General features: G+C 45.2%; 1 protein-coding gene across 8 annotated transcripts in view; it reads left to right on the top strand.

Annotated features, from left to right (window-relative positions):
* The window catches only part of RNF130 (ring finger protein 130), an 839118-nt gene that overhangs the window by 220164 nt on the left and 595273 nt on the right, over positions 1-23681 (top strand). For 4 of the 8 annotated variants that reach the window (XR_015297545.1, XM_086931329.1, XM_086931328.1 and 1 more), the window contains exon 2: positions 567-755. Coding sequence is in view for 6 of the 8 variants with exons in the window: in XM_086931329.1 (XP_086787455.1) it covers positions 567-755 (189 nt within the window). In the remaining 2 variants the exon portion in view is untranslated. Of the gene's footprint in view, positions 1-563; positions 756-23681 lie in introns of all 8 variants that reach the window. The other 4 variants (XR_015297544.1, XM_086931327.1, XM_086931326.1 and 1 more) reach the window with 1 other exon arrangement.

The raw sequence follows: 23681 nt of genomic DNA on the forward strand, positions 1-23681 counted from the left end.
CTTATTGCACTGGACTGAAGTGTTTTTTCCACTGGTTATTGTTGATTGTTAAGATTATTGTTGTGCTCTTGAGGAAACTATGCATGCCACGCATTTACTCCAGTTTCTATGCAGTAGAATAAATTAATAGGAGTTATGTGTGATCATAAGTGGGAGAGGGGGTTTGTGAATTAATGCAAATGGTTGGCGGTATTAATAGATGAGCAACTGGAAATGAGTCATTATTAAGTTGTAGGAGAATGACTTTTAAAGGATAGGTTGTGATCTTTGAAATGAGGTGTGGTGAATTTGCGAATATACTGTAATAGGGACTAAGACAAACATGCATGTGACTTAGAGTCAGCTTGAGTCAGAAGATGCAAAGTAAGAAGAGGATCATTGGAAAGAAAGGGAAAGGCCACTATTGGGAGCTTTAAGTCAAGGTCAGTTTTCAATGGGAATACAGGGGAGTTTTTTTCTGCAGGGATCTGGTACTGGTTGTTGCTTTATCTTTGAATATGCATGTGAACAAATAAACTATTCATGATTAAAAGTTTATTTAACATGTTTTCTTTTCTTGGTAGCAGATCGGTTGGGCTGTGACCCACAAACGCGCTTCCATGTGCCACCGAACACAAAACTCTGGATTGCATTATTGCAACGTGGAAACTGCACCTTTAAGGAGAAGATCCTGCGAGCAGCTTCCCACAATGCCACAGCTGTGGTCATCTACGATAACGTCACAAAAGACGAGGCCGTAACCATGACCCACCAAGGTAAAGCTAGGCATGAGGCAGTCTGTTCTTGGATCATGTTTTCAATAGGAATGCTTCAATAGAGTGGGATGATGTTTTTCTAGAGATAGGATACCGTTTTTTTCAGTTGTTGTCTTGGGACATGTATATATTTTGTGGAAAGAGAATGATCTTTTCTGAGAATGCTGAATTAATTATGATCAAAACTGTATACTGATGGCTTACCACCCCCTTCATCATACATGCAAGTCCTTACACCATAAATATTTACAACTGCCACAGCAATCATGCTATCTATTTGCCATAGTTACAGAAAAACGTTGCCTGTTTTTATAATCTAGTTGTTACTATCAGACATGCTATATTCATTCCCTCATTCTAACATCCTGCTCTTTTTCCCTATTGACAGTTTTCAAAGTTTCAGTTGATCTTTCAACTGGGCAACATTGTTTTCCAGAAGACTTAAGCAGTTTTAATTTTCCACGTGATTGATATGTTATACTGATTTTGGTTTATCTTAAGAGTGTTGGTTAGATTAATCAGTTTTTATTGAAAACCATGATTGGGGTTAGTTATTAAGATGGCTGTTTAGCCAGCGCCTGTTTTAACAAGCGAGGCTGTTTTTAAATAGGGTTGAATTACTTTTTGAATGTTTTCTACTTTTGATGAAATGCAAATCACATTACACTTTTTCCTACTGTCTGAACAAAGTTGTATATGACATAGAAGCTTACAGTTGCCTTTAGAAGAATGCTAAACAATTTCCAATTCCTACACATTATTGTATGTCTTTGTTTTATTATGGTATTTTGTGTTTCTGTTCTTCTCTGAACACCTCGAAACACATATGATGGGCTCCATAGCACTAGTGCTCAAAAACCTCGGACAAGTACTCGCTGAGGTGTGGGCAGTGCCATTCAAAGTGAAACAATCCACTGCCGTAGCTCTACATCTGTGACGTCAGGTGTCTGCTTTAACCTCGCACCTGGCCATACCCGGGGGGAAGAGGTATAATTTATTTATTTATTTAATTTATTTATTTATAGTATTTATAAAGTGCTCTGCAACCCTACGGGCATCCTGGCACTGTATGAATATAGCTGAAACGCTGTGCATCATGAGTAGAGAGGATGTCATTTGATTCTGGGCAGTTAGATTTTAGGGAAAAGCCATATTTTTACCTTTTTACGGAAGGCCATCAGTTCATCTGTTTTCCTGATGGCAGTAGGTAGTCTATTCCTAACTGATGTAAGTATTTGACGTGGATGAGGCGCAGCCTACCATTTGGAGATAACCTGCCAGTTTGTTCACAACAATATGCCATTTCTTTGGCTGTAAGATCAACACCTAGGGTTACTTCCCACCTCAGTCTGGCAGTGTTCTGGGAAGTGGGACTTTAGCCGGTATGGTACAAAATAGAGAAGTGACCAAGTGCTTATTGGATGCATTAGTGATAAGAAGACCCAGTTCTTTGCAGGGAGTGTGTTCCATGATGGAAAGGAAAGGTAGTGTTCTTTACAGAAAGCCTGGAGTCTAAGGTATATGAAGGTGTTCATTGCAGAGCAGTGCTCTCCCCTCACCATTGTTGAGGAGTTCAGAAACTGGTCACCTAGATACATAATACCCGCCTTGTGTATCCCCCATGTCTGTAGTCTGCGGAGAATCAGTGTCTCACTAGTCAGGTGGATAAGTGGATAGTGGGTTAAGCACTGTTCTGGGGAGTAAAGTGTAGAACGTGACATCCGTCAACGGATTTTGTCCCAAGCCAGTAGTGTACCAGCCACCATGTTGATCTCAGTGTGGCTACATCTGGATGCTCGGTCTAGCATTGCACTCATTGCATGTTTGTCATGATAGGGGAGTGGGTGTAGCCAATAGTGAGCAACGTGTGTCTGGGCACAATTATAGTATAGTTCAAAGTCTGGTGTACTCTGCCCCCCATCCCATTCCCCACTCCTACACAGGGTTGGTATTTTCCCAGCAAATTCTGGGTTGTTTGCCCGCCCAGCCAGGGAAATGTGTGAATTGAGTGTCTTGAAGAATGCTTGATTTCGTGTGATGGGTATATTGTAGAATAGATCAAATGATCTGGGTAGTTAATAGATTTCATTAAAGCTAGCCTGCTCAGGGACAGTGTCTGGGATTTCCATCTGTCAACTTAGTCTCCAATTTTCGACAAAGCCACCCCATCATTTTCAGAGAAACAGTATCTTTATCTTGTTTTATCCTTCTTCCTAGGTATTTTACTGACGACAAACATCAGGGGATGGGAACCTCCAAAGGGCAGATTCAGGTGCCTGGAGTTATGGGGATATAGTCATTTGATTCTAGTTGATCGTGATCCTCGAAAGGGTCTTGAAAAGAGTGAATTCCATGATAGCCGGACTCAGGTTTCAAGCTGGTGCGCGGCGATATACAGCAATTTATTTAGCAGTATTGTCCATGTGGAGGGTCATAATTAGGTTACGAGGGGTAATATACATGCCTCTGACAGTGTGCATCTGTCTGATTGCACATGCCAGAGGCTCCAATGCCAGTGTGTATAAAAGTGGAGAGAGTGGGCAACCTTGACGTGTCCCCCTTTCGACTGTCAAGTGCAGCGATAATAAAACGTTTAGTTGAATCCTGACTGATGATTTATTATACAGTAATCTGACGCAGTTTATGAAAATAGTAGGAAACTCCTTTCTAGACAGGATGGCAAATAACTAGGCCTGTTCCAGGGATTCAAATGCCTTAGTGGCGTCCAGGAATACCGCCACCGCATTCAGGTCCGGATTTAATTGGTGCATCACTGTAAATAGTGATCTAAGATTGCGAGAGGTCATTCGCCACAGGATGAAGCCTGCCTGGGTGGGTTGATCGAACTCTGGAAGCGCTAGCAATTGCTAGTTAGCAAACGCTTTGGCAAGAATTTTGGCATCTGCTGCGAAAGGACAATGGGGCGAAAGGAGTTCTACTACGAGGGGGTGCTTCTGTGGTTTTAAAGCGGCTACGATTATGCCCTCTGAATGAGCGTTCTATTCTTCTTGGCAGCGCTTTATTATACACCAATCTGATTAGGTCACAAAACCGTTGAATGTGAACCTCCTTAACCATTGATATTTATGGAGCAAGCAACGGGAGAGCCTTCTGAAAAATATGTGCAAAGTTCATACTGCACCAAACAACATCAAAGTTAAAAACACGTCACAATAAAGTTCCTATAGGGATGTTAAATCTCAAGAAAAAAATCAGTAGGCAAAAAGATTCGAAAATTGTTAAAAATGGATTTGGAGAACTAAAAGTTTTAATTAAAACATGTCAGCAAAAAGCTCAAATGGCAATTGCAGATGTAAATGTCCCATTTCTCAAAAGTAGCCACTAAAAGCTGTTCTTTTGTCAGAAAACAAAAACGAGGAAGAGTTACCTGCAAAGTGTACTGCTTCTACAGGCCAGGTGGTCAGGGGCGTAGTTTTATCTTCCATATTGGTGCACTCCAATGCTTTCACTGTTTCCGTGGCGGCTCTTGGGCACTCCAGTAACAGCTCCATGTGTGAGATAGACCTGCCTGCCTCTGCTTTCTCTTAAGAACAGGAGTCCCAATAGTTTTTTATGCTGGCTAGGTCCTTCCTTCAGCTCATGTCCCCGGGGTAGGTTTTTGGCTCTCAATCCCACCATGGCTTTCAAAAGGTGCAGTGCATTCCACTCAGAACCGACAAGCTGGATTCTCTTCAAATAAAGGAGCCCTTCTTTGTCTTTTGGGTCCTTGTATCGGTGAACAGCAGTCCAGCAATCTGACCCTTGGACAGCCATTCCAAGCCCTGGGTGTAAATGGAGATGAGAACCCTTGAGGTGTCTTTGCCTAGCAATAAGAGTTCTTCTTTCTTTATTTAATTGTTCTTCCAAGCTCATAAATGTTCAAAAGAGGAGGAAGCAGGTTTCTTTTCTTTTTCTATGCACTCTAGTAATGGAAAATGTCCTGTCTCTTACCGTTTCTATGGAAATCCAACATCCTTTTGCAGTGCTTCCTCTCTGTGTTCTCTAAACCTTGCAAGAGTCCCATTTAAGATAACCACTGCCGCCTTCCCATTATAGAAGTGTAGTATCCCCTTTCAGGTCCACCAATATGGGACTCGAGGAACCCTCTCTGCTCGGTTCTTTAATCAGTTTTCCCTCCTCCCATCAATGCTGTGAGGCTGAATAGGTGTCTGTGCCCTGAATCCCTATTTGAGGTTTCCGCTTGAAAGAGTAGGTTGTTGTGGAAGTGTTTTTTGTTACCATATGGTTTTGTATCCGCCCAGTTGTCTCAGCTGGAAGTAGTCGGTGTATACACCACTTTGGCGTTCTTGTTAGGTTGAACCTGGGTGCCTCTGAGGGGCAAGATGGCCGCCGTCAGGGGCAAGATGGCCGCCGAGCGACTGTAGAGGAAAGTCGCGCCTAGGCTCTCCTCCTAATGGCAGTGTAAATGAGCTATATGGTGCTCACCCCTTGGCTTGTTTTTTTTCTTCGTCTTAATAGCCCGCCAGCCCTATCTACCACAGTCAGTGCCCTAAATGGACTTAATGGATTAAATGGATTACCAGATTAAGCTGAGCTGAGCTAATATCAAGAGAATACCGGAGAATATCGAAGAAAGCGTGCAGAGAGCTGACAGTCGCTGGGCATTGGTGATTGAGCGTGATGATTGGGGTGCCCACCTTTTGGCCTGCGCAAGTAGAGGATCTGTCTCAGATAAAGGAAAACACCCTATTCAAAATCATTTCCTCCTTAATAGTACGATCTTTCCAGACTGGACGAGCTCATTGGAGGTATCTGTCGAAGGCAATGGCTCCCAAACTCTTACGGTCCCCTAAGAAAACCCGTGACCGTGATGGTTGGGTGAATGAGGAGGAGGAGGCGCCCACAGACGATCCTGGTGCCCCAGCCTCTAATCTGAGAGGCAAAGTGAGATCTAAGGCGCAGCAGAGACGCGAGGCTGCAAAAGAGATAAAAATGCGGAAGCTTCGCGAAAAAGATGCGGAAAAGAAGACGACGACGGCTTTAGTTTCAGCGAGGAGAAATAATGAGGTGCAATCTGCTGTTGGTGAGGTGGCAGGAAGAGAGGTAGCACTTCGGCAGACCACAATAGTGGAGACATTCTCACCTGTGCCGAGTGCCCGCCCCACAACGAGTGTTCCTGGTCCCGACACTGGCATCCCTGTGCGGAGAGAGGCAGCTTGTTGCGCCCATAGAAGCAGGCGGGCCGACTGGAGCCGCCGAGAGTGTGAACTGCGCGGTGGAGATCTGCATTCAGAATGAAGTTACGGAGCCTGCGGGATCACCAAGCTCTTCTACAATCAAGGTAGGGGGCGGGGCCGAGCATTTAAAGGGGAAAGATACATTTAACACTGTCTCTGAAGTTAAAGAGACAAACGTACTCTCTGTGCCAGCCATTGACATTGATGTGAGTGATCCTAGCGGGAAATATAATGAAAGAGCAATGCCAGAACGCATTCAAGAGAAGGTAGTTGATGAAGAGACAGTCTCCGAATTAGCGAAACCAGGGGTCAAGAATCCTTTAAATGCAAACACAAACGCTAACGTAAATATAAGCATAAATAATAAAATTGACAAGAATGCACCAGCTGTCTCAGGATCTATCCTGGCCTCCCCCAGCGAGGATGTTTTTTTTACAGGTAACGATGAGGCAGATGACGAAGATGAAAGCGAGAACAGCGGCTTGGACCTGGAGTCTTCCTCTGACTCCGAACTGGGAACATCAGTAGGCTCTACAGTGGGTACTGATTCAGAAATCAACATGACTGAATCAGATAGTACCTCAATCTCATCAGATAGTGACACGGAACCTATCGAGTCGGCGCAATAGACCGTCCAAAAAATTACAAAAACAAGACTAAAAACCGCTGCCATAGAGATGAACAAAATTGCGGTGAACACCAAACCCAAATACAAAAGTAAAGTTCAAAACAATTCTAGGCGTAAGAATTTGGCGAGAGTATCTCGTGGAGCCCCTGCGAAATCAGTTGTAAAGAGACTTGATTGGGACAATACATTGGAGAGCTGTGCACCATCTATGGGGGGGCCTGAAAACGTAGGTACAGGTACTCACGAGGCTATCTCTCAGGGATCTGAGGGGGGTGCCTCCAACTTTGAAGTCTTGTTCTCTACCTTAAAGCAAATACAAGGTGAGGCTCGCGCTGAGAGTCAAAGGGCAAGCAGGAGGGCCAGACATGCAAATAAAAAAATACAATCTTCATTGCATAAAGTTAATAAAATGTATGAAGAAATGGTCGGGAGAGTATCTGAGGTGGAGGTCAGAACGGGAAAACTGGAGGATGATTTCATTAAAATGAAGATGCTAGGAGAGACCAGGACAAGACAACGGCGGACATGCTTTGGAAACTAGAGGATTTTGAAAACAGACAAAGGCGTAACAATGTCAGACTACTTGGGATTCAGGAGGGAAAGGAGGGGGGCGACGCTCGGGGGTTTGTTGTTGAGCTATTAAAAGGGGCCTTCCCAGAGCTCTCTTCATGGGACTGGGAACATGAGGTACAAAGAGCACATCGATTTCCGATGACGCGGAAGGAGACACAGGGTAAGCCCCGCGCGATATTATTTTATGTCGGGAATTTCCTATTGCGTGAAGAGATAATCAGCAAGGCAAAACCCCAGGCCAAGCGCACCTATAAGGATGTTGAATTCTTTGCCCGCCCTGACTTCTGCCACACCACCGTGGAAAGGCGGTGGCGGATGAGGCAGCTTATCACCCCCTTCCAGAACATAGGTTGTGAGGCTTATCTCATGTTTCCAGCACGTCTGAAGGTTGGTTTAAATGGAAACGTTAACGTTTTTTACTCTGAAATCATGGCACAAGAGTACCTCAGCTATTTGCGTGAAACTAGAGGTCAACATAAGTCACACCATAAGGAACTTGTGGAGCATGACGCGCAAACTGTTGCTATTAGAGACATTCCCCGCAAGAAGTAAAAAAGAGAGAGACTAATAATATTATGGAATAGTAGAATACCATTGTATGTTTACATTCTTGGCTCCTGAGTTAAGAGTGTATATTTTTATCTCTGGGTCTTGGAGATATGTAGGCCTGTATTGGTGTTCTGCCAGGTATCATTAGTTCTAGACTGGTGGTTGGGGTTTAACACTATTTTGAGGAGAGCACCTTTTGAGTAGCATTTATGGTTTAAGAGAATCAGGGGAGGGAGGGCGTGACATCCTGTAGGCGACGTCAGCCAAACATAGGTCCTTTGGACCAATTTGCCTGTAGGGGGGGTGGGTCTCTGTGGAGGGTTGTCTGGGGTGGGGGAGGAAGGGAACAAGGGCAGGGCACAAGGGCATTGGAATCTGTTGGGATCGTGAAGAACACAATTTGAAACGGAGGCATGAGTATGGTTATTGTATAGAAGGAATTGTGAACACGAAAATGGGAATCTGTGTAACAGATGCAGCGAAGAACGAATCTGATAGCTTGTTAAATAAAAGTGAGCAGGCAGCCGATAGTCCCTTAAAAATTAGTTATGTCTCTTAGATTTGTAACGTGGAACGTATGTGGCCTAAATGATGTCCAAAAGAGACAAAAGATAGGAGTTCGATTGCGACAGATGAACGTAGATTATGTATTCCTGCAAGAGACACATATAATGAGCACTCAAGAGTTCTGTCTCAATCATTTGGGGTTTCACTTAATAGCAAGATCCAAGCAAGGGACAAAAAACAGAGGGGTAGCTATTCTTTCAAGGAGTAAAAATGTGGTAATCGGGAAAAAATTAGAAGATCAATGGGGTAGGTGGGCTATGGTTGAGATCTTGATAGAAGGAGTATGGACAACACTAGTGGCGGTGTACGGTTCAACCCAGGATGATCCAGAAATTCTACAGTTCTTAGATTCTGAGTTAGCAGCCTGGCCCCCTCAGGTTATTATAGGAGGTGACTTGAACATTAATGGTGCGGAGGGACTGGGAGTAGGCTTGACTAGAAACTATAAAGGTAGGAAAAAAAGAGTACATAAAGCTCTTGTTGACCTTCTAGAAAATAATACCTTGCGAGATGTCTGGGGCACAATAAGATCGGAGCAAACAGGCTTCACATATTACGCTGCACCACACCATATTTGTGTCAGATTAGATTACTTCTTGATATCTAATGATCTAATGACTAGAGTAAAAAGTGATAGGCTCCCACGAATTTTTAGTGATCACAATCCCCTAATATTAACGATGAAGTTAGAAGGGAGAACAAGATTAAGCAGGGTTTGGACATTTGAAAGAGGGCTCCTCTTGGACAATGACTGTATATCACATATGTCCAAATGGATCAGTGAGTTTTTTGAAAATAATAGAGGGAGTGCCCCGGCGGGAGTTATATGGGATGCTTTTAAGGCGGGTGCTCGTGGAGAGACATGCAGCTACAGTACCTATAAACGGAAAGTAGAACAACTCCGGCATAGCGATATAGAGAGAGCCGTTTCAGAGGCAGAGGAACAGCTTAATGAGTGTGTCATAAGGGGGGAACCAACTGAACAATCTATTATAGACTTAATGAAAGTGAAAAGTGAAGCTGAACAGGACCTGGCAAATAAGGCAGCACAATACTATACTATTAGAAGGGAGAGGTGCTATGAGTTTAGCGAAAAAGTTGGACATGTTCTTGCCATGCGTACCAGACAGATAGCGGCAGACGGGACTGTCAGGGAGATCAGGGATGAAAATGGAAGACTACACTCAGACTCTGAGGAAATTAGGGAAGTGTTTAGGAAATTCTACCAGACACTATATGACGCTCAACACCCCAGTAGTGCTGAAGAGATAAGTAAATACCTTCAGAATATTCCAGTTGAGAGGATTTCTACCGAAGATGCAGAAGGGTTAGAGAAATTGCTGGACCATATTGAGATTAAAGAAGCTATGAGCAATCTCCCCTCAGGAAAGGCCGCTGGCCCGGACCAGCTACCCTTGGAGTTTTACAAGACTTTTTGGGGAAGTTTAGGGCAGGAATTAAGCAAAAAGATCCGAGCTGCCCAGATGGGGGAGTCTATCCCAAAATCTTGGGGGGGTGCAGATATAGTCCTAATATTAAAAAAAGGAAAGCCGGCGACTGAGCCAGGGTCCTATCGACCAATTACGTTGATGAACGACACCAAAATATACTCGAAAGCTTTGGCAACTAGATTCGCTGGAGTAATAAGCGCCCTAGTCAGCAGTAACCAACACGGCTTTATCCCCGGAAGAGGGACGACTCACCATACCAGGAAAGTTATAACTTTGTTTGATGCCACTGATGTCACAGGAGATCCGATGGCAGTAATGTTGCTGGATGCTGAAAAAGCATTTGATCGGGTCTCCTGGGACTATCTGTGGCACACCCTAATAAGAGCTGGGTTTAAGGGTGGTTTCGTGAAAACTCTACAGACCCTGTATAAGGAACCGGTCGCAGCCTTAAGAGTTAATGGGGGCATCACGGGACAATTTACGATCAAAAGAGGTACACGGCAGGGGTGCCCATGCTCCCCGCTGCTATTTGCCATGTATATGGATCCATTAATTTGTAGGATAGAGTCATGTCCAGAAATCATCCCGTTACATACATCTTTGGGACCTTGTAAAATACTTGCCTATGCTGATGATGTGGCGGTGATAACACCAAACCCCACGGAAGCGACCGAGCTGGTAGAGGCAGAGGCCCGCAGATTTGGGCAAGTTTCGGGCTATGCCCTGAATGCTTCAAAGACTCAGATTATTAAAAACTCAGTGACCTTTTGTGACGATAATCGAGTGGTCCAGGCAGGGATGTATTTAGGAATCAGCATTTCAGCGGACTTAAATACTTTGGTAGAAAAAAATATTGCCCCAATAATAGACAAAGTACAGAAAGACCGATATGAGAATCTCCACCTGTCGCTAGTAGGACGAGTTAATATTATTAAAATGCTGGTCTTGCCAAAATTTTTGTATATTTTTAGGGCAATACCACTCTTAGTAGATAACAAATGGTTCAAAATTTGTGAACAGATGATTAATCGTTTTATTTGGGCTAAAGGCAAGACACGGAGGGCATTGAGGTATATGTCGCTCCCGCGGGAAAGAGGGGGATGGTCATTACCGGATTTAAAGCTGTATTATTGAGCTGCAGCATTGCAAGGCATGGTGGGACTGGTTGGAGGGGCCGAGGTGGATGGTTGGGACAAGATTGGCTTGCTTGCTATTTATGGTTTGGTTCTGGGTATAAACGCTGAAAATGTATTTCTGAGATTCACGGAGGAAAGTTACTTCAAAAGAACACGATTTAAGACAGTAATGGCTGCCTATAATATATGGAAAGGATTCTCCAAAAAGGTTGGAATTGGGAAGTACAATGCATACACTAGATTTAAAAACAACCCTTCTCTATCTAGTGCGGTTTTCTCAGGAGCTGTATTTCAAGAATGGGAGAGGCGGGGGATAAGAAAGATCGGAGATATGTTGGGCGGTTACGGTATATTACAATTTACGGAATTGCAAAATAGGCATACTTTGAACACAAAACATTTCTTCAAATACCTCCAAATAAGAAGTTGTATATTGAATAAAAAAGGGGGATCATTGGGCTTTGAAAGAACTATAATGATGGACCTTATAGAAGATGGCTTTGATTGTACTATAAAGAGGTTTTATTTAGAAATGACAAAACTAAAGAAAGATGATCTGGAGAAATGGATAGATAAATGGTCTGTAGATTTAGATATAGCTAGGGATATCTTTACTGAGTCACTAGAAATGGGAAGCCACCGAAGTCATCTGCGGCGTCCCTCAGGCTCCTCGCTCAGTCCAACCCTCTTCAACGTCTACGTGAGCCACCTCGCAGACATCGCACGCCAGCACAACCTCAACATCATCTCCTACGCCGACGACACCCAGCTGATCCTCTCCCTCACCAACGACCCCGCCACCGCCGGAGCCAACCTTCACGAAGGGATGAAAGAGGTAGCCGAATGGATGAAGAACAGCCGCCTGAAACTGAACTCGGACAAGACGGAAGTCCTCATCCTGGGATCCTCACCCTCCGCCTGGGACGACTCCTGGTGGCCCCCCGCCCTAGGCAGCGCACCCAAACCAACAGACCATGCACGCAAACTGGGCTTCATCCTGGACTCCTCCCTCTCCATGACCAGACAAGTCAACGCAGTCTCCTCGTCGCGCTTCAACATCCTGCGCATGCTACGGAAGATCTTTCGGTGGATCCCCACCGAGACCAGGAAGACGGTCAACCAGGCCCTCAGCACGACTCATCCTGGACATCCCCCGCCGCAGCCACATCTCCGGACACCTGAGAGACCTGCACTGGCTCCCGGCCAACAAGAGAATCACCTTCCGACTCCTCACCCACGCACACAAAGCCCTACACAACCAAGGCCCAGGATACCTCAACAGCCGCCTCAACTTCTACGCCCCCGAACGCCAGCTGCGATCGACCGGCCACGCCCTCGCCGCCGTCCCCCGCATCCGAAGAGCCACCACAGGGGGACGGTCCTTCTCCTACCTCGCCGCCAAGACATGGAGCTCCCTACCGACCCACTTCCGCCTGACCCAGGACCACCTCGCCTTCAGGAAGCAACTCAAGACCTGGCTGTTCGAGCAGTAGCGGACCCCCCTCCCCTAGCGCCTTGAGACCCTCTGGGTGAGTAGTGCGCTATATAAATGCTGTGATTGATTGATTGATTGATTGAAGTAAAATGTTGTGTTCATCGTCTCTTCAGGCCCAACATTATAAGATTTTATATCATTTATACTACACACCTGGGAAAATTGCTCAATGGGGGGCTTTATCCGGAACTACCTGCTTTAGGTGTGGCAGCACAGAGGCGGACTTGATACATATCTTTTCGGTCTGTCCACACCTAGATAAGTTGAAACAGGACATTGGGAATTTTTTCCAGAATGCGCTATTAACAACAATAGAGCTAACCCCAGCTGTTATTTTATTGGGGGTCAGTCTTGATGGACACTCAAATTGCAAAAACTTTATTTTTGTAGCAATGGCAATTCTTAGATTGTTAGTGGCCTCGGCTTGGCTTGATCCAAATCCTCCTTCATACCATCAATGGCTGGGTAAAGTATTATCAGTACAAAAATTGGAAACCGCCATCTACGCTAGGAAGGGAAAAAAGGGTAAGAAACTGGGTATGCAAATCTGGGGTCCCTTTAATCAGTGGAAGTTAGGAACCAAATGTTGAAAGATGAAGAATTTGTTTTACTGAATATTTGAGTATCTGAATATGCATGTATGATTTTGTGTTCTATGGCTTTGTATTTTGTATAAATGAATGTTCGAGGCATATGGGTTGCAGATGGTACATTATGAATAGATCGCCATCTGGTGTTGGGCTCGGATGATTGCACTTGTTTTTCTCTTGGAGAGTCTTTTGTCTCTTAGTGACTCCTCCTTTGGTTGGTAGTGCGCATGGGCATCGGCTCCATCCTTAGATTGTTTTTTTTCCGCCATCGGGTTCGGATGAGGATTGAAGCGCTCCAGATCGACTTCGGAAAGAAGTGACTTTTCGGCGCGTATTCCCTTTCCAATTTGACGGTATTGTTATCGAACGCGACTTCATTTCCATTCCGACGCGTTTCGACTCCAACATTGAAGAAAAACTTTGATCTACGTCGACGAACAGGAGGCCTTTCTCGACGTGGTCAAGCCCGGAGTCCATGGAAAGGACTCCATTTAAGAAATGTCCAACGTGTGGTGCTAAGTTCCCACACAAGGACCTACACGAGGTGTGCAACCTCTGCCTATTGCCTGAACACGAATCCAGGGACTGCGAAGCCTGCGCAGCATTCTCCTCCAAGTCGACGATTAGAAACCGTCGAGCTCGAAGACACGAGGTTTCCAGAATGCAGTCGGAGGCGATCCCGGAGCTGTTCGAAGACCAGCACCTCGATGAAGAAGAGGATCAGGAAGATCAGTCGGGGTCGGAAGGGGACGAGTCGGATGTCGAGGAACTCGACGTGCAACAAACCGTGAGTGACGACGTCCGCTTACCAAAAAAACGACCCCGTGTGGTAACGACCCCGCCTTCGAGCCCGGTCAAACCGCAGAAAAAAGTTTCCGACGCCCCTCCTCTGGGCCCGGCAACGAAACCGAAAGTGAAACCGAAACTCTCGATCTCACACCATGTCGGATCCGAGAAGCGGTCGACATCGACTTCGACGCCGAAGCTTCATGCAAGGGAAAGCTCGGCATCGAAACATTCCATGTCGAAACCGAAACATGATTCGACGTCGTAGACTCACTCGACACCGGAAAAATCGGAATCGAGCAAACACTCGGTGCCGAAAACACACAACAAATTGACGATCGAAAGCAAAGGCACCTTTCGGAACCAAAGGCTTCGGTACCGACACAGGAGCAGCAAACAGATCCCAAACAAAAGTTTTTGTTTATCGATCCACAGACTGGCAAAGTAGTGACGAAGAAGAGGAAGAATGAACAGCTAGAAGACAAACCTCTTTCTTCTAAAAAGAGAACACTGGGGACAAATACAACTCCTCCTACTTCTCCTCGACCTAAAGTCACACCCTCTTCTCCTATTCCTCACACTATGCCTAATATTCCCCCACCTTCTACACCAAGACCATCTACACCTCAGTCAGATGTAGACAGTGATACAGGGAAGGGAGAACCTCAAGGGGATGAGGACACTATCCCAGATGAGGATGATCCATGGGAAAATTATGACGGAGGGTCAGATGATGACAACGACCCAGAGTTATATCCCTCAAAGCCTTCACCACCTGATGATAACACAGGGTTTGTAAAGCTCATTAATAGGGCAGCACAATATCATAAGGTAGATCTACATACAGAACCTCAGGTAGAGGATTTCCTATTAGAGACACTACCTACTGCACAAAGAACATCAGGTACTCTACCTATGCTGAAGGGTCTTCTCAGTCACACAGCAGACATATTCAAAGACCCAGTGAGGGCTAGGGTGTTAAACCCAAGAATTGATAAGAAATATAAGGCGGCTCCAAAGGATCCAATATTTATCAAAGGGCAGGTACCTCTGGACTCGCTTGTAGTTTCAAACGCTCGCAAGAGAGCGAACTCATTCTCTACAGGAGAGGCCCCTCCACCTGATAAAGAGTCAAAATTAATAGATGCATCAGGCAAAAGAGTGGCATCACAAGTGGCATATAGCTGGCGTATAGCCAATACACAAGCGCTACTGGCACGTTATGACAGGGCACATTATGATGAGTTAGAAAAACTCATCACGCATCTCCCCAAAGAACATCAGAAGAGAGCAGATCAGCTAATACAGGAAGGAAAGATAATAACTAACACTTCCATTAAGTGCGCCCTAGACGCGGCAGCCACTGCAGCAAGATCCATCAACACCAGTGTCATGTTAAGGAGACATGCATGGCTTAGAGTCTCAGGGTTCAAACAAGAAGTACAAACATCTTTATTGAACCAACCCTTTGATCAAAAGACACTTTTCGGCTCAAGCACAGATGAGACCTTAGAAAAGATGAAAAAGGACACAGAAACGGCCAAGTCAATGGGAGCATTACAACAGCCAACACATAGGGGTTCCTTTCGTAGATCCACCTATAGAGGGGGCTCAAAAAGTACAGGAACAAGTCAGCAATCCACCTCTTTTACGCCAACGTCACCCAGAGGTAATTCAAGAGGTAGTTACAGAGGTAACAACAACAAGGGTAGGGGTCGCGGAAATAATAACAACCGCAACTCCCCAACCCCAAAACAGTGACTTAATACAACTTCCCCCAGACCACATAACACCGGTCGGGGGACGTCTAGCACAGTTCCTACCTGTCTGGGAAAACATCACATCAGACAAGTGGGTGAGACAAATTATCCAACATGGTTATTGCCTAGAACTCACTGCTACCCCACCAAACATCTCCCCAAACAGCGTCCAATGAGTCAAGACCATCTGACATTGTTAAAGGAAGAAGTACTATCACTACTACAAAAGCATGCCATAGAGAAGGTTCCAAAACATCAACAAGGGACAGGAGTATACTCTCTATACTTCCTAATCCCCAAAAAAGACGGGTCCCTAAGACCAATCTTGGACTTCAGACCTCTCAATGCATACATAAATTCGGAACATTTCCACATGGTCACGCTACAACAAGTACTTCCTTTACTGAAGAAAGGAGACTTTCCTTCTACACTGGATCTAAAAGACGCTTACTTTCACATCCCAATTCACAAAGCTCATAGAAAATACCTAAGGTTTGTGGTGGAAGGACAACATTATCAATTCAAAGTCCTTCCGTTCGGTGTCACAACAGCACCAAGAGTGTTCACAAAATGCCTAGCTGTGGTGGCAGCACACCTAAGAAGACAACAAATACATGTCTTCCCTTACTTGGACGATTGGTTAATAAAGGCCAAGTCACAAGAAGAATGCCTTAACAACACTCAGAAGACAATTCAATTGCTGCACCACCTAGGATTTACGGTGAACTACAAAAAATCACACCTACAACCAAACAAGATTCAACAATACCTGGGGGCTACTATAGACACAGAAAGAGCCAAAGCATACCCCAATCCAATCAGGATACAGACAATGGTCAAGTTAATACAAAGATTTCAACCACAACACTCACTACCAGCATGAGTGTTTATGCAGCTGTTAGGCATGATGTCCTCCTGCATACTACTAATACCACATGCCAGACTACAAATGCGTCCACTACAGGAGTGTCTAGCGACACAGTGGAATCAGGCTCAAGGTCAGATTACGGATCTGGTGTTGGTAGACGACCGTACGCATCGCTCTCTGAAGTGGTGGAACACAACAAACATTTCCAAAGGACGGTCGTTCCTAGAACAGATTCCACAAGCGATACTGACAGCGGACGCATCGCTCTCCGGATGGGGAGCGCACATGGACAAATACACAGTGCAGGGGAAATGGAGTGTGCAGCAAAAGAAACTGCACATCAACTACTTGGAACTACTAGCAGTATTTCTAGCACTATAAGCTTTCCAGATGCAAATAACAAACAAGGCAGTCCTGATCAGAACAGACAACATGACTGCAATGTATTATATTCAAAAACAGGGGGGGGGACACTCTCTCCAACTATCCAGACTAGCACAGGACATTTGGAGATGGGCCATTCCTCAAAAGATCTATCTGTTAGCAGAACACCTACCAGGAGTTCAAAATCAGATAGCAGACATCCTAAGCAGAGAGTCAGAACAAGTACACGAATGGGAACTGCACAACCAAATACTGCAGCCATTCTTCCAAAGATGGGGACAACCAGAAATAGATCTGTTTGCCAATCATCAGAACGCAAAAGGCCAAAACTTCGCATCCAGGTACCCACACCACAGGTCCCAGGGCAATGCACTATGGATAAATTGGTCCAACAAATTTGCTTACGCTTTTCCCCCTCTCCCACTAATTCTGTTAGTGGTTCGGAAACTGCAACAGCACTCAATGACAATGATACTAGTAGCACCCACGTGGGCAAGACAGCCGTGGTTCACCACGCTACTGCAACTCTCACAGGTGCCACATCAAAAGCTAAAATTATTACCCATGCACCTTACACAGAACCATGGAGAAATAATGCACCCAGATCCCAAACAATTGAACCTAGCGATCTGGCTCCTGAGATCATAGAGTTTGGATACTTAGATTTACCTCCAGAATGTATGGAAATCATTAAACAAGCAAGACGTCCTACCACCAGAGCATGCTATGCAGCAAAATGGAAAAGGTTTGCTGTACACTGTAACAGTAACCACATCAACCCTCTGGACGCATCTACTTAACAGATTATTTGCTATTTACTACACTTGCAGCAATGCAACTTAGCATATACCTCAATCAGAGTGCATCTCGCAGCTATAGCAGCGTACCTACAAAACAGGCAACATCTTTCCCTGTTTAAAGTACCAGCAATTAAAGCTTTCATGGAAGGACTCAGAAGAGTCATTCCACCAAGACTGCCACCTTCCCCAGTCTGGAATCTCAACATAGTACTTACCAGACTAATGGGACCACCCTTTGAACCTATGCATAGGTGTGAAATACAATTCCTCACATGGAAGGTGGCCTTCCTCATAGCTATCACTTCACTCAGAAGAGTAAGTGAGTTACAAGCGTTTACAATTCAAGAACCATTCATGCAGTTACACCAAAACAAGGTGGTTCTTAGAACAAATCCAAAATTCTTGCCTAAAGTAATTTCAGCATTCCACATCAATCAGTCAGTGGAACTACCGGTCTTCTTTCCAAAACCACAGACGGTAGCGGAAAGGGCCCTGCATACATTAGATGTCAGAAGGGCAATATTGTATTATATAGAAAGAACACAAACTTTCAGAAAGACTAAACAGCTATTTGTAGCGTTTTCTCCTACACATAAGGGCAATCCCATCTCTAAAGCAGGCATTGCCAGATGGATTGTAAAATGTATACAAATATGCTATTTAAAGGCAAAGAGGACATTAACTGTTCCTCCTAGAGCCCACTCTACACGTAAACTAGGAGCATCTATGGCATTTTTGGGAAACATTCCACTAGATGACATATGCAAAGCAGCTACCTGGGGTTACACCGCATACCTTCACAAAGCACTATTGTGTAGATGTGCACACAACACAACAAGCTAGAGTGGGACAAGCTGTACTAAAGACTTTATTTCAGACTGTTGCAACGGACACAGGCGACCACTGCTAGGGAGAGAACTGCTGTATAGTCTATTCATAATGTACCATCTGCAGCCCATATACCTCGAACGGAATATGCTACTTACCAGTATGCATCTGTTCTTGGCATAGAGGGCTGCAAAGTGGTACATGCCCTCCCAGCCTCCCCGGAAACCTGTGTCTGTTCCAACAATATCTTATTTAGATACACTTACATGGGCATTTCTATCTGTATTCTATCATACTACTCCATCTAACCCAACTATGGCAAAACAATCTAAGGATGGAGCCGATGCCCATGCGCACTACCAACCAAAGGAGGAGTCACCAAGAGACAAAAGACTCTCCAAGAGAAAAACAAGTGCAATCATCCGAGCCCAACACCAGATGGCGATCTATTCATAATGTACCACTCTGCAGCACTCTATGCCAAGAATAGATGCATACTGGTAAGTAGCATATTCCTTGTGTTCTATGATTTTGTATTTTATTGTGCCCTGCTCATGTTACAAAGAAAAAAGGGGGACATTTTTTTTCAATAAAAATATTTTTTTTAAAAAGTTAGGTTGAACCTGGGCAGCGCATGCGCTGCTCAGCGAGGCATGCTGTACTCGGGTATGGACTTGAAACTCCGCCCATATTTTTCATTGGCTTGTGTCATTGTCCACTGTAAGCTTTGGCTTCTCATTGTTCAATAGGCTTAGTAGTCCCTCTTTAGCACCACCTTGTCTCAGTTTGTAACCTCCCATGAGGACACCCCCGTTTTATGTGGACACACTCTCTCCTAACGCTTTAAAAACATTAAACAAGCATTGAAAATGCAATAGGTCTCGCCTTTGATTAACCCCTTCGATGCGGCTGCGATTCCCCTGGTGTGCTGAAGCAGCACGAACAGGGGCGGGCCATGACGAACCCCAGCCGTCATCAGCACACGAGCACCGTAGTGCATGACGGCTAGGGTTCGTCATCATTATGGAAGGGGTTAAGTTAAAGCCATTTGCTTTGCTAATGGTATTGTATAGCAACGCAAATGGCTTCAACTTAATGAAAGGCAAGACTTATTGCATTTTTTATGCTTGTTTAAAGGAGGCCTCAAAACGGGTCTCTGTCAAGCTCTGTTTTGTGCCCTGGCACAGACGGTCCATTTTATTCTCGACGATGTGCCTGTTGTCACTGCAGATGTGCACTGCTCACAGTTCCCTCTAGTGTAGAGGTTACCGCATGACATCATGTCAGGTGAGCGCTGTAGGGGAAGGAAAATTTCCCTTTTCTTTTGAAAACTCAGGTGTAGCAATACAGTTGTGGTGTCACCATGGCTTTAATTGGAAGCTTTTTCAATATTATATAAAAGCCAAAGTTGCTGCTTATTTATCTTATGCAACTAACAACCATTGACAAAGCCAATAGTCCTGACTTGCTGTAGGTATAATGTTACTTGCTGTATCATATATCTGAATGCAATGACCGAAACAGAAAAGTCTGATAGCACACTACACTAAGCACGTATTTTTGGCTTATGTTTTTTTAAGCCATGCCCCTAATTACATTGATCACGCCCCTTTGAGAGACATCCCCAGTTTTTTCATCCCATTTAAAGCCCCGGCTATGAAATAAATTGCTTTTGGGTAGTGGACGTCTGTTGTTTCTATGCACTTTAATTCAATAGAGTATTAGTATTACACTGTCATTTAATCCTGCTACTGTTACCCAATTCACTCAAAAGGATGGAAGGCAGATAGGATATAGCTCAAATGTGACCTCAGTGTTCACATCGCTGCATCTTGCAGCGGTGACCTATGAACTCGCTGAGCCACCTTGGGGATTTCTTGTGTCTATAGTTTTGGGTTTTCGGTAAACCAGCCTCCTTCTGCCTTCAGGTGTCCCACCGGGCGAGTACTCTCCAAGAATCTACGGCAAGTTCATGGTTTGCACCGTTGTAGGGTGGCACCACTACGGCCCTTTACATAAGACAACACCAAAGAGCCCTGCCACGGGGAACGTATAAGAAGGGGGTGATCTAGGGCCAAACAGCAAGGCGGTCACCTCGTATGCAAATATTCCAGCCGAAATGACTCTGTTCTTTTGCTTGTAGTCAAAGTTAGTCATGCTTTAGGCATGCAGGTAACACAAGCAGCCCCCAGAAACAAGACTTCAACTTGCTAAAGCCCTGCTCACGGTGAATACCCCGATTACCACCTTATGCTAAACGCCCTATTCAGAACTAACCCACTCCAGTCTACACGCGCTCATGGGGCCAGTGTCTGTCAAAGTAACCCCAGCACGCACATACCCAGCGATATTCCCTCCCCTCATACACCGTGGACAACCACAGGCGAGCTCTGCGCCAAGAGGCCAAGTAATCGGAAAAGCACAGTGGAAATTATCAGGTGGTGCCTGAGGGAGGGCGAAGGGGCTCCTGATACGAGAGGGCTTGAGATCCTTTCACGTACAGGGGCTTTGCCTCTAATGAGGTTCACTCCTGGGGCAGGGGCGGCTCTAGGCTCATGGCGGCCCTGGCAGGGAGCGTAGGTAGGGGGCCCCAGAAGAGGGGGTCCGGGTGGGACGGAGCCCCCCGGAGCTCAGGAAGGTGTTTTAATAAAACGTCCAGAAAAGGCGTTCGATGACCAGTACCTGCGGCTGCTCCTACCCTTCTGAATTAGTCTCAGAACGATAACATTTAGGGGGGAGGAGGGTATGTTGTGACACACGAAGTGAGGGACTGGCACAGACAGACCCCCCCCCCCCCCCCCCCCCCCCCCCCCCCCCCAGAGAAAGAATCAGTGGCCTCTTTGCCCGGAAACATCCCTGCCAGGGACAGCCACAAGTATTCTGCTCATGGATATCATAATTTTTTTGTTCTTGTTTATGGTAGTCAGCGCCTGTTTTACCTAGTGCGTTAGCAGTACTCTGGCCAGAGGATTCTCCATCTTTAGGTTTCCCTTGGGTGATAAAGTTCAGGATTGCTCCTTCCTGTGACGCTACGAAAGCCTGCTGAGCCGCCTTTCTCTTTCGTTTCGAATAACCAGATTTGTGTACTCTAATTCTCTTCATTTTGCTTGCAATGTTATATACACCTGTACCAGCGGGCCAGCAGTGGGTAGGGAAAAAAAGAAGCCAATCAGGAACCAGGAGGAATGCAGGCGCGGAGGCCAGTAAAGAGGGGGGGTTAGTGTGTTTGGAAGTGGAACAGAGCCGGAGGCTGCCAAATCCCTGCCAGGGGCCGCCACGCAAATATGTATCCATCCTCAGAGGATTATTATATTAAGGATATATATTGGCGTGGTGGCCCCTGGGGTTTGGTGGCCCTGTGCAGGTGCACAGCTTGCACATGCCTAAGGCCACCCCTGCCCGGGGATCATCATAATTGGTTCAAACATGAACCTTGACCTTGCTCCAAAAGTCGCTCCAATGGCTTTCTGGGACTGGTACCGTATTTTCCGGCGTATAAGACGACTTTTTAACCCCTTAAAATGTTCTGGAAAGTCGGGGGTCGTTTTATACGCCGGGTACCAAAATTGAAGGTGTCGGACCGCTTCTCCTATAAGACAAGCTAGTAACCACTTATGTTATCAAAAATTGCTGTGGCCTAGGGCACACTCAAGGGTACGAACTGAGACTGTGGTGACATTTCACAAATCATTAGCAAGCAACAATTCAATGGCTACATGCAACAACTACAAAATAAACTGCTAACGTGCTGCTGTGTCCATAGCATGTCCTGGGCAATCACCCTCCCCTCCACAACAGACTTATCAAGTGGTAAGTGTAGTACGCCTGGCAAACCGTCTAATCCACTGACAAACACTGCGCAAGTTTTAAAAGATAACAAATGGCGCAGTGAGCCCTACCTAGACTGCAGCTGCACATCCCCAGGCAGACGAGGCGCTCCTCCACATGTGCTGATCTCTCTATTCTTCCGTAATTATAACGCTCATCGGAAGGAGAGGAGCGTCAGTACCACATGATCTCCTCAGTCCATGGAGATAGAAAGGGGACTGTAGGATGTAAGGAAGTGGGGGTAGTCTTATACGGCGAGTATAGCACGAAACATTTTGTCAAGAAAAGTAGGGGGTCGTCTTATACGCCGGAAAATACGGTAGTTGTAGCTCGTGTCGCCTCGATTCAAAGTCTCACAAGTGCTGCAGAATCAAAGGGAACTTTCCGGTCCTGGGGTTTCCATTGCAATGTGGCTTCAAGAGAGTCGAATCAAAACCCAGACTTGGACCAGAGACTTATATTGTCTGGTTGTCTTTTATTGTGAAGCGCTTAGAATATCATTAGGTAACTTCAAAGCGCTGTGAAGAAGCAGACGTGAGAGGTAGGGGAGGAGGAGGGGGCGTAGAGACACAATGATGAGAAACAGAGAAGGGAATGAAGAAAGGTATGCCCAGCTGCACCCTGGCGGTCATTTTCAGTGTTGGAAAAATGTTATACAGATGTGAAAGAACAACCTATTAAATGAATCCCAAGCTGGTCTCCCCCGGTTTGATTTGCATTTTCAATGAAGTCACATTTTTTAAGTAAGCCTTGGCAAAGCCAATAGGTCAGGCTTTAACATTCCTATGCATATAAACACAGGCATTCACAAATGCTGTTTTATAGATTTTACATGTACAAATACTATTTATAACGTGAAAGTCTCTTTTATTGGCTTTGCCAGTGCGGAGGGCTTTCTGTATAGAATGAATATAGGAGAAAAAAAATTGAATGTGACAAACCGCATGATGCATAGTGTAATTTTCGAATATTAAATAGTGCCTCATGCATTTCAATGGAAATACTTCCTTTCAGGCAGAATGATACACCAAACTGCCAAAAGCGTGAGGTGAGAGGTTAGTACACCTCTAGGTGAACTAAAGTCTATTCTATGTATATGTAAAAGAATTGATAAAAATACAACTTGCAGGTGGCAGCACTGTCAAGCCAGACGTAGCAAAAAGCACGATTTCTAATGACGTTGGGTGGTCTCTGGTGTGGCTTTTCCACAGGCAAGGTTAGGGAATGTGTTTCGGTACTATCTAGTGGCGTCGCTATTAATTGCAAAATGCCTTGAAAATAGCACATTTTAAGTGTATGTGGAGCGCTTCACGCTGCAATTTCTGTTTATTCCATAGTGGTGACAAATTTGGGATTTTTTCTGCCGCTTCTTCTTGGGCCTGACTCACAGCGCGGGGATGTAAATAATTCTCTATATTTGGAATACATTTGTGAAGTTATGGACTTAAGAAAAACTCCCATCGGTACTTCTGAATGTCTGTAACC

Source organism: Lissotriton vulgaris, chromosome 7, assembly GCF_964263255.1.
Source record: "Lissotriton vulgaris chromosome 7, aLisVul1.2, whole genome shotgun sequence".
Lineage (NCBI taxonomy): Eukaryota > Metazoa > Chordata > Amphibia > Caudata > Salamandridae > Lissotriton > Lissotriton vulgaris.